The following is a 12,701-nucleotide window of genomic DNA, read 5'->3' as shown; positions in this document are numbered from 1 at the left end:
AGTGTTAGTTTCAGGTGTACAATCCCATACTAACATATATTAGTTTCAGGTGTACTGTTTGGTGATTCAACAATTCCATACATCACACAGCATTCATCACAAGTGCATATTATTGAGATTTAGTCAAACCCTTAGTCAAAATCTCTCCAAAATGCTGAAAAGCTTAAGCAAATGATACAAACCTGTGAAACTTTTTTTTTCTTTTTTCGGATGTCATACTTGCTAACCCTGTGTCCCTTCAACCAGTATTTTTAAACATAAAAAGTTTTAGAAGGAATACATCATTGAGGAACATAAAACTACAATAGGAAGTTTTCTTCTACACTCAATTTAGAAAAAAAAAAAAAAAAACAACTTGACTATGGAGAGTCATTGTGCTTCTAATTTGATGAATCCTGTCCCTTCCCATAAGAGGCAAGTCTGTATTTCAGAAAAATCTTTGGGATGCAGGTTCAAGGCAGGGATGTTTAGAAAAACTGCTTCAGTTGAGAGCAACTCTAAGTTATACTTAAGCCAGAGATTCCAAGAAGTTTAAGAAAGATGGAGTGGAGACTTCTGAAATAGTCTGGAAGCTTTGATTCTCCTGCATCTTTGTCATGGTACATCTTTCTTCATTCTAGACTCTATAAATTCTCAATATCATAGAGTTTGTTTAAAAAAAAATTATTGCCTTTGTTCGTTTTTAGTAACTGACTTCAACAGCTAAAAAGTGGAATTCAGAAATGGTATTGTTTTTTTCCAAAATTGTTCAGCAAATTGTCTATTCAAATTATAGACTGTGTAATTATTCAGCTCAACTGTGTCAGTCTGATTCCTAGACATATCTTAGAAAACATATCTTACAGAGAAATTGAAGCAATTTTTTAAAATCTAATTGATATTACTAAGAAAGTAAAAGTAATTAAGTTATACCCCTGAGGTGCTGATTGGGATGGTGAAGAAGATGGGGGAAAAGGCCAATTGTGTGAATTCCCAGAGAAGTAGTTAGATAGGGACTATTCATAGTATCTAATGGAACTAATTTCTAACTAAACCTCAGAAATCCCTGCTTATTGGGTTATTTCATGGGAATTTTTTAATAACTGTAATAAAAAGCAGGGAATAGAAAGACATGACACAGTCTACAATTCTAAGAATTATCTAAGATTCAGTACAGATATCTCAATCTCATCTATCACTTACAATTTAAAAGATGATGTTGAAATTATGCCAGAAAAAAAAAATTAGTTTCCTTTTTCTATTGCATCCTTAGAAATGGTGTGTTCTACTACCTCTTTTAACTTCAGTATTACAACAATGATAACCTTCCATGATACAGAGATTATGCCTGAAAGTTCCCTAGGGTTAAGAGGTCATTTTTAATTTCATATCAAGATTAGTAAATTATTAATGCACACACAAAGTCATTTAAGAAACAAAAACAATTTTTAGCTTTCAAAATGAATAATATCCATTTTGTTTGGTATATCTAAGTGAACCCTCATGCTTTTTTATCTCCTAGGTGTAGCCACACTTGAAGGACCAATGTATGCTGTCGGTGGTCATGATGGATGGAGTTATCTAAATACTGTAGAAAGATGGGACCCGGAGGGATGTCAGTGGAATTATGTGGCCAGTATGTCAACTCCTAAAAGCACAGTTGGTGTTGTTGCATTAAACAATAAGTGAGCAAATCTAAACATTGATGCTCTTTACTCCCAGCTCATGTGATACAACACTTCAGAGATGTGACCCCAAGCATTGTCAATGACCAGGGCATCCTAGTAGTCAGTAGTAAAAGGCCTGTGTTGGTACTTTCCCTTCATCATATGGAAAATACTTGTCTAAAATGAACATTTAATTAAATATTCTGCAGTCCTCTGCTACTCAAGTATAGTCCTGTGACCAGCAGCATCAGCATTACTTGAGATCTATTTAGAAATTCTGAATTTTAGCCCCACCCTAGACCTCCTGAATCAGAATTGGCATTTTAACAGGATCCTCAAGTGGCCTGTGAGCACATTAAATTTGAGAAGCACTTTTTTAGGCCAACAAGTTCAATTTTACCCTCGAGAAGTTGCCACATTTTACGTCATGACTTTTTATTATTAAAACTTTGGTTAGTCTTGTAATAGGGCAAGTCTTTGTCTTCTTTATCATTCACTGTCCTGAGTGTTCAGGGCGCCCGATTCCAGAATTACAGAGTCCAATCTTTCTGAATCTTTCTGCCTTCCTGATCACTTGTATATGAGAGCAAGGTAACATATTAAAGGTTGCTAAGATCTTGAATTGTTACTTATTTAAGGTAATTATGTCCTTTCAGATAAGGGACCTTTGGAAACAATAACCAGCACATAGGAGGGACTTAAATGATGACAATTTTAGACACCAGGACAGATCAGTGGCAGGGGACAACCTTGGTATATGTATTGACTATATATAAAATCAGTATTTCATCGTTCAGCTCGGTCCAGTAGAAATTGCAGCACAGATAGTTTATAGCACCTTGTATCAGAAGTAGGACATGGCTGTAGTTAAGAGGATACCCAGCCTTACAGTATCTTAGAGCTTAAAATACTCCTGCATCTGATTATCTTTGGCTTGACCTGAATATCAGGTGACTTGGAAACAATCTCCTACATATTACAGAACAGATTGAAATAATCAAATTTGACTAATTTAATTTTATTTTGTTGACTTGATATTATTCACAATTGAACATGAAGAGCAGTTATAGACATATGGCTTAGTAAATGTTTATCTTCTTTATTGATGAAGGATTAAATTTAAATGGATTAAAAAATGCTGCTCATCATAAGAATTGACATTCTACAATTTATGGGAGAAATGTGATAGCCAATATGCCTTCTTAGAAAAAAATCCAGTTTGTTGATTCTTATTCCCTTTATTATTTATTGTTAGTCTTCCTAGTGACAAATGTTTTATAATATTGAATAAAGCAGTTCACAAAATAAAAGGGATTCTAATGCTAATCATTTGAACCTAGCCAAAATTGTAAGGTTACTAGAGTTAGTCTTTGGAAACATCCAACCTGCCCTTTTTGTATTTTAATTTCCAGATTTATTGAGGTATAATTGACAAATACCGCCAATGCTTTTGATATATCCTTTCTTTCTCTGTCTTCATTTCTCATGGGATTTTTTAATCTATTGTCTCATACTTTCACAAAAATAATAAAGCTGGGGAGGTTTGGAGTAGAGTGGACCTTGGCAAGTACCTTTTGTTACCTATCCATTCACAAACTCAGGCCATCCATTAAAAAATACTAAGGGAGTAGAATATATAGCCATAAACTTGAAATGCTTTGTACAAGTTTTTTTTTTTTAATTTTTAATCTATGCACAAATTAAACATGTTTTACACACACACACACAAACACACACACACATACACATACTTCTGTTCTTTTTTTCTAGGCTATATGCTATCGGTGGTCATGATGGAAGTTCCTGCCTCAAATCAATGGAATATTTTGACCCCCACACTAACAAGTTGAGTCTATGTGCTCCAATGTCCAAAAGACGTGGAGGTGTGGGAGTTGCAGCATATAATGGATTCTTATATGTTGCTGGGGGTCATGATGCCCCTGCTTCTAACCATTGCTCCAGGCTTTCTGACTGTGTGGAACGGTAGAATGTTTAGATTTATTTATGTATATATGTATTTGGTTATTTATCTATTTTTCAGAAATGAGAAAGATTTTCAGGCTACCAGAAACTAGTCTTCCAAATAAGTGTTAATCCTTTCAGAGAATTAATCTTTTGTGAAATTGCACACTTACTCCTAGACTCAAAGTATTTTGAAGAAAATTTTCAAATGTATTTTATTTCCATCATAAGAAATATATTCTTTAAATATTTTAACATTTATTTATTTTTGAGAGAAAGAGAGAGCAAGAGAGAGAGCGACAGAGCATGAGCAAAGGAGGGACAGAGTGAGAGGGGGACACAGAATCTGAAGTAGGATCCAGGCTCTGAGATGTCAGCACAGAGCCTGATGCGGGGCTCAAACTCACAGAGTATGAGATCATGACCTGAGCCAAAGTCAGAGGCTTAACCGACTGAGCCACTCAACCGCCCCAAGAAATATATTCATTAAAATTTTTTTTATTGTTTGCTAGTTACCCTATAAAATAATGAGATAAAAGGGATGTAAGAATAAAGAAATTTAATGCCAAATTATATTACTCAAACTATTCACCATCTCAAATCAATATGACTTCACTATTTCAAAAAGTTATATATTGGTCCCCAAAGGATGAAGACTTACCACCACAAAATATACAGAGAGAATTCCCCCAAAAGAGATGTTAATTATACTCTGAAAAATAACTCTATTTTATTAAGTATTTATTTTTCCAAAGGTAACTTCTTTGAATGGGAGACATTCATTTGGATAAAATGTGATAGGATTGTTCAATAACTTAGACATATGATTTTTGGTTACAATACACTCCCTTCAAGATAGAAAATATATATGTACACAAACATAATAGGTAAAATTTACCATTTAACCACTTTTAAGTGTTAAGTGGCATTAAGTACATTCACATTGTGAAAATGTTACCATCATTCATATCCAGATCTTTCTTTTGTCTCCTCAAACTGAAACTCTTTACTCATTAAACAAAAAATCTCCATTCCTCCCTCATCTCAGCTACTGGCAACCACCATTTTATCTTCTGTTTCTATGAATTTGACAATTGTAGGAGCCTCATAAAAGTGGAATCATAAGTAGTTATCCTTTTGCGATTGACATATTTTGTGAATAACATAATTCTTCCAAGATCATCCATGTTATACCATTTGTCAGAATTTTATTTCCTTTTAAAGCTGAACAATATTACATTATATGTACATATTACATTTTGTTTTTATTCATTAATTCATCAGTGAACAGGTGGGTTGCTTCCACCTTTTGGCTACTGTGAATATTGCTGCTATGAACATAGGTGTACAAATATCTGGATGATCTCTGCTTTCAATTCTTTTGGGGATATACTAAGAAGTGAAAATATTAAATGTTAATAGTATTTTTAATTTTTTGAGGAGCATCCATACTATTTTCCATAGCAGCTTCACTATTTTATATTCCCATCAACAAAGCTAAAGTGTTCTAATTTCTGCACATCATCACCAACACTTGTTATTTTGTTTTACCTTCTTTTCAATAGTTAGCCCAATGTATTTGAAGTGGTATCTCTTCATGGATGTAATTTGAGTTTCCCTAATGATCAGTCATGTTAAGAGATTATATATATATATATATATATATATATATATATATATATATAATCTGTAGATCACGTGGGTGATATTGCCACTTTAACAATATTGAGTCTTCTAATCCAGAAACATTAGGCATCTTTCTGTTTATTGGTGTCTAATTTCTTCTTTCCATTGCAGATCCATTTTATCTATCTTTCTTGCCTAATTGCTCTGGCTAGGATTTTCAGTACTATATTGAATAAAAGTGGTAAAATTGTCATCCTGATCTTGAAGGAAAAGTCTTTAGTCTTTCACCACTGAGTATGTTAGCCCTGTGTTTTCCATATATGGCCTATATTATGTTGATTTTTTTTTTCTATTCCTAATTTGGTCAGTGTTTTCATCATAAAAGTAAAATGAATTTTGTCACATACTTTTTTCTGCATCAGTTGAGATGATCATGTGTTTTATTTTCCCCTTCATTCTGTCAATGTGTCAATTGATTGGTTTTAATATAATCACCCATCCTTGCATTCCAGGAATAAATCTTACTTTACTATGGTGTCTTATCATTTTAATAATGCTGGTGAATTCAGTGTGCTAGTATTATGTTAAAATTTTTTGTATCAGTATTCATTAAAGATACTGTTGTGTAGTTTTCTTATTGTGTCTGGCTTTGATGTCAGTGTAATGTTTACCTTATAGAATAAACTTAGAAGTGTTACTTCTCCAATATTTTGAAGCATTTGAGAGAGATTCGTGTTAATTCTTCTCTAAATGTTAGAAAGAATTCAACAACAAAGTCATGTGGACTAAGGCTTTCTTTTGTTGGAAGGTTGTGATTACTTTGTGGGGAAACTTGATCTTAAAACTATAGCTCTGTTCAGATTTTCTGTTTCATGTTGGATCAATATTGGTATATTGTGTGTTTCTAGAATTGTATCCATTTAATCAAGGTTATGCAAATAGTTGGTGTACAATTGTTCATAACACTCTCTTTAGATCTTTTTTTTTCTGTAAAATTGGTACTGATATGTTCCCTCTTTTTTCTGTTTATAGATTAAAGGAAGTCATTTCATGTGAAATTGTAAAGTAATTTGGTATTTGACATTTTTAAATTGTTTTATTTGAGTGTAATTGACACATAATGTTACATTATTTTTAGGTGTACAACATAGGGATTCAACAAATTTATGCATCATGCTATGTTAACCACAAGTGTAGCTACCATTGCTATTATAATACTAACACTATTTAATATCATTGATTATATTTCTTATGCTGTTACTTTTATTCCCATGTCATTCATTCCATAACCAGAAGACTCTATCTCCCACTTGTTTCACAACTCCTTCCACTCTGGCAACAATCACTTTGTTCTCTGTATTTACAGCTATGACTCTGGGGGTTTTTTTGCGTTTTTTTTAAAATTTTTTCTTCAATTCCACATGAGTGAAATAATAAGGTATTTGCCTTTCACAGTTTGACTTTTTTCACTTAGCATAATAGTCTTAGTCCATCCTTGTTTTCACAAATGGCAAAATTTTATTCTTTCTTTTTTTCTTTTTATGGTTCCACAGTATTCGTGTGTGTGTGTGTGTGTGTGTGTGTGTGTGTGTGTGTGTATCTTATCTATTTATCTATTGATGGACATTTAGGATGCTTCCATATTGGCTATTGTAAATAATTCTGCAATAAACATAGGGATGCATATAACTTTTTGAATTAAGATTTTTGTTTTCCTTGTGTAATTCCACACAGTAGTGGAATTACTGGATCATATGTTATATTTTTGAAGTTTTGAGGAATTTTCATACTGTTTTCCACAGTGACTACACCAATTTACATTCACAACAATAGTCTGTCAGGCTCATTTTCTTCCACATCCTCACCAACACTTGCTACTTCTTGTCTTTTTATTTTAGCCATTCAGAAAGGTGTAAGGTTATAGCTCATTGTGATTTTGATTTCCATTTCCTTGATGATTACTAATGTTGAGCATGTTTTCAAGTGTCTGTTGAATATATGAATGTCTTTTTTGGAAAAAAATAATGTCTATTCAGGTGCTTTGCCCATTTTTAAATCATATTGTTTACTTTCTGTGTTGAGCTATAAGCGTTCTTTATATGTTTTGGATATTAACTGCTTTTCGGGTATATCATTTGCAAATAACTTCTACTATTCAGTAGATTGTTTTTCAGTTTTGTTGATTGTTTCCTTAGCAGTGAAAAAGATTTTTATTCTGACGTGTTCTTTTGGTTTATTTTTGCCTTTGTTTTCCTTGTTTTAGGAACTCTATCTAGGAAAATGTTATTAAGGCTGATGTCTGAGAAATTACTACCTGTGTTCTTTTTTAGGAGTTTTATGGCTTCAGGTCTCACATTTAGGTCTTTATTCCTTTTTTAATTTAATTGATGTATGGTGTTGGAAAGTGGTTCAGTTCCATTCTTTTAAAAAAAACCTGTGCAGTTTTCATATGACTTCTTAGAGAGACTCTTTTCCCATCGTATATTCTTGCATTTTTGTCATAGACTAATTGACCACATAATAGTAGATTTTTGTCTGAATTTTCTTTCCTGAACCATTGTCCTATGTGTCTATTTCTGTGCCACTACCATACTATTTTGATGACTGTAGTTTTGTAGTACATCTTGAAATCTGGAACTTTGTGATACATACAACTTTGTTATTCTTTCTTCAGATTACTTTGGCTACTTGGGTCTTTTGTGCTTCCATACAAATTTTAGAATTTTTTATAGTATTCTATGAAAAAATGCTTTTCATACTGTTACAGTTATTACATATCTATATATATCACTTTGGATATATCATTCCCCTCTCCCCCACCCCCATCAGTCCTCAGTTTGTTCTCAGTATTTAAGAGTCTCTTATGGTTTCCCTCCCTCCCTTTCTGTAACTTTTTTTCTTCACCTTCCCCACCCCCATGGTCTTCTGTTAAGTTTCTCAGGATCCACATATGAGTGAAAACACATGGCATCTGTCTTTCTCTGCCTGACTTATTTCACTTAGAATAGTACCCTCCAGCTCCATCCACATTGCTGCAAATGGCCAGATTTCATTGTTTCTCATTGCCAAGAAGTATTCCATTGTATACATAAACCACATCTTCTTTATCCATTTATCAGTTGATGGGTATTTAGTCTCTTTCCGTAGTTTGGCTACTGAAAGTGCTGCTATAAACATTGGGGTACATGTGCCCCTATGCATCAACACTCCTGTATCTCTTGGATAAACTCCTAGCAGTGCTATTTCTGGGTCATAGGGTAGATCTATTTTTAATTTTTTGAGGAAACTTCACACTGTTTTCCAGAGTGACTGCACCAGTTTGCATTCCCACCAACAGTGCAAGAGGGTTCCCGTTTCTCCATATCCTCTCCAGCATTTATAGTCTCCTGATTTGTTCATTTTAGCCACTCTGACTGACGTGAGATGGTATCCCAGTGTGGTTTTGATTTGTATTTCCCTGACGAGGAGTGACGTTGAGCATTTTTTCATGTGCCTGTTGGCCATCTGGATGTCTTCTTTAGAAAAGTGTCTATTCATGTCTGGTGCCCATTTCTTCACTGGATTATTTGTTTTTCAGGTGTGGAGTTTGGTGAGTTCTTTATAGATTTTGGATTATAGCCCTTTATCTGATATGTCATTTGCAAATATCCTTTCCCATTCCGTTGGTTGTCTTTTAGTTCTGTTGATTGTTTCCCTTGCACTGAAGAAGATTTTTATCTTGATGAAGTCACAATAGTTCATTCCTTCTTTTAATTCCCTTGCCCTTGGAAATGTGTCATGTAAGAAATTTCTGAGGCTGAGGTCAGAGACGTTTTTTTTCCTGGTTTCTCCTCTAAGGTTTTGATGGTTTCCTGTCTCACATTCAGGTCCTTCATCCATTTTGAGTTTATTTTTGTGAATGGTGTAAGAAAGTGGTCTAGTTTCATTCTTATGCAACAAGCATCCTCCTTAATGCCCATCACCGATTAGCCCACCCACCACCCAACTCCCTCCATCAACCCTCAGTTTGTTCTCTATAGCTAAAAGTCTCTTATGGTTTGCTTCCCTTCTCTCTTTTATTTGCTTCTGCATGTTCATCTGTTTTCTTTCTTAAATTCCACATATGATTGAAATCATGTGGTATTTTACTTTCTATGACTGACTTATTTTGCTTAGCATAATAAACTCTAGCTTTAGCCACATCATTACAAATGCCAATATTTCATTCTTTTTGATGGCTGAGTAACATCACACTGTATGTATCTACCCCATTATCTGTATCCATTCATCAGTCAATGCACATATTGGCTCTTTCCATAGTTTGGCTGTTGTTGATAAATCTTCTATAAACATCAGGGTGTATGCGCCTATTTGAATAAGTATCTTTTTATCCTTTGTGTAAATACCTAGCAGTGCAACTGCTGGTTCATAGGGAGGTTCTGTTTTTAACTTTTTGAGAAACCACCATACTGTTTTCCAGAGTGGCTGCACCAGTTTTCATTCCCACCAAAAGAGTAAGAGGGTTCCTCTTTCTTCACATCCTCGCCAACACAGTTGTTTCCTATGTTGTTAATGTTAGCTTTTCTGACAGGTGTGAGGTATCACATTTACACTTTTCATCCATTTTGAAATAATTATTGTGTATGGTGTAAGAAATGGTCCACTCATGCATTTTGCGTTCCAGTTTCCCCAACACCATTTGTGGAAGAAAGTGTCTTTTTAATTGGATATCCTTTCCTGCTTTGTCAAAGATTAGTTGACCGTATAGTTGTGGACCTATTTCTGTGCTTTCTATTCTGTTCCATTAATCTATTTGTCTGTTTTTGGTGTCAGTACCATACTGTTTTGATGACTACAGCTCTGTAATATAACTTGAAGTCCACAATTGTGATGCCTCCAAGTTTGCTTTAATTTTTCAAGATTTCTTTGTCTCCTGGGGGTGTTTTGTTGTTCCACACAAATTTCAGGACTGTGTTTTCTAGCTTTGTGAAAAATTCTGGTGGTATTTTGATAGGAATTGCATTAAATGTGTACATTGCTTTGGGTAGTAGACAGTTTAACAATATTTGTTCTTCCAATCCATGAGTATGGAATATTTTTTTCCATTTCTTTTGGCCCTATTCAATTTCTTTTGTAAGTGTTCTATAGTTTTCAGAGTACAGATATTAGTACTTTAGTTAGTTTTATTCCTAGGTATCTTATAGTTTTTGGAGCAATTGTAAATGAGATAAATTCCTTGATTTATTTTTCTGCTGCTTCATTATTGGTGTATAGAAAGGGAACACATTTCTGCACGATAATTTTGTATCCTGTGACTTAACTGAATTCTTGTGTCATTTCTAGCAAGCTTTCTGATGGATTCTTTCACTTTTCTACACAGAATATCATGTCATCTGTGAATTATGACTTCTCCTTTGCCAATTTGGATGACTATAGTTTTGAGTTTTCTGATTGCTGTAGCGAGGACTTTCAGTACTACGTTGAATAGCAATAGTGATAGTCACATCCCTGTCTTGTTCCTGATCATAGAATAAAAACTCTCAGTGTTTCCCCTTTGAAGATGATATTAGCTGTGGGTCTTTTGTATATTACCTTTATGATGCTGAGTTATGTTCCATATATCCCTACTCTGTTGAGGGTTTTTATCAAGAAATGAATGCTATATTCTTCAAATGCTTATTTTGCATTATTGACAGGATCATATGATCCTTATCCTTTGTTTTATTAATGTGGTGTATCATGTTTATTTTTATTTGTGAATATTGAAATGCTTTCAGCCCAAGAGTTAATCCCACTTGTTTGAGTTAAAAAATTCTTTTAGTGTACCGTTGTATTCAATTGACTAGCATCATGTTGAGAATTTTTGAATCCATGTTCATCAGGGATATTGGCCTATGAATTTCCTTTTTAGTGGGACCCTTGTGTGGATTTGGAATCAAAGTAATACTGGCCTCTTATAATGACTTTGTAAATTTTCTTTCCTTTTCTATTTTGGAATAGGTTGAAAATAGGTATTAACTTGTATTTAAATGTTTGGTAGAAAACCCCTATGAAAACATCTGGCCCTGGATTTTAGTTTGCTAGGAATTCTTTTTTTATTAGTGATTCAATTCATTTGCTGGTTGCAAGATTATTCAAGTAATAGAAAGTATTTCTTCCTGTTTCAGTTTTGGTAGTTCATATGTTTCTAGGCATTTATCCATTTCTTTGATTGCACAATTATTTAACATATAGATTTTCATAATGTTCTCTTATAATTGTAGTTCTGTGGAGTGGGTTGTGATCCCTCTTCTTTTTTTTATTTGGTACCAATATGTGAATTTATTTTATTTATTTTATTTTAATGTCTTAATATGCAATAATTTTACAAATAGGGACCATTTTCTCTAACCTATTAACATGCTTTACCAGCTGATCTTTTTCCTATAAGTTAAATAGAAGACTTCCTTTTTAATAATTCCTTGGCATAAGTTATAATTTGCTTTAATCAACAGTTAAGTGCTTATTTATAAACATTTGCGCGCATTGATCTGCATGAATTATGTTAGATTGATAAAGATTTCTTAGTTGACTTCCAAAAGTTCCTTGTTCTGTGAGTACGCAGATGATATTAGTAGGGAACTAACATGTAAGTGTCAGACATATTACTGATATACTGTAGCCAGAAGAGAAATTTTCACCAAATCCTTACTTTTCCTAATGTGAACACATTAATAAAAGAGAGTTGATGCTTAGTATTTCTTTTGTAAGCAAGTGTTTTCTTCTCAGTGAATTGGTGTGTTGCTTGGAGTGGGTAAACATCAATGAAGAGTTGCTAGTGTCAGTTTAATTAGGTTTTTTTTTTTAAGTTATTTAGTCTTGAGAGCTGTATTGTCTATAAATTTAAATGCGCTGTTATTAATCTTTTTCCAAGATTATCCATCCCAGGTGTGTGTGTTTTTTTTTTCTAGAGACCCCTTTAAAAAGTCTTCGTTCATGTGGTTAAAGAATATTGCATTTATCCCATCAGTTATTTGTGCACAGAACAAATGAGGAAGGGAGAAATTTTGATTTAGAATGCTTCATTAGGGCAGAATTCGTGTTGTTTCACTCTAAGCAGTAATAAAGTATTTTATGTGCTAAGCACTGTGCTGAGCACTTGACTCTAACTGCTACTCTGGGTAGTTGGGGGTATATGCTGTAGATGAAGAAAAACTGACTCAAGCTGACATTGATCCTTCACTCATGATATCAGTAGTGGTAAATTTTCTTTTCACCTGTACTGTGATTATCCTTTCATAGCAGAGGCATTACTGGTCTCTAAAATCTGGAGTACTCCAGAGATGTATTCCATGAACATAGAACAACACACGTTGTGCAAGATGTTGATTGGTGTAACATATAAGAAAAAAGAGGTTTTTAGCCAAAAATTGGGTAACAGTTAAGGTATGTTCACCAATTTTCTTTACTTTAACACTTTCCAGAACTACTAAACATCTGTGTTTCTTT

The 12,701-nt window shown here is 33.7% G+C and overlaps 1 protein-coding gene across 1 annotated transcript in view; it reads left to right on the top strand.

Annotated features, from left to right (window-relative positions):
- The window catches only part of KLHL4 (kelch like family member 4), a 206,172-nt gene that overhangs the window by 177,566 nt on the left and 15,905 nt on the right, over positions 1-12,701 (top strand). Inside the window, 2 exon segments of the mRNA XM_019433710.2 lie at positions 1,502-1,664; positions 3,417-3,629. Coding sequence (XP_019289255.2) covers positions 1,502-1,664; positions 3,417-3,629 — 376 coding nt within the window.

Source organism: Panthera pardus, unplaced genomic scaffold (genome assembly GCF_024362965.1).
Source record: "Panthera pardus isolate Hobbes unplaced genomic scaffold, ASM2436296v1 HiC_scaffold_27, whole genome shotgun sequence".
NCBI classification, from domain to species: Eukaryota; Metazoa; Chordata; class Mammalia; order Carnivora; family Felidae; genus Panthera; species Panthera pardus.
This window is presented reverse-complemented; position numbering and strand designations above follow the sequence as displayed.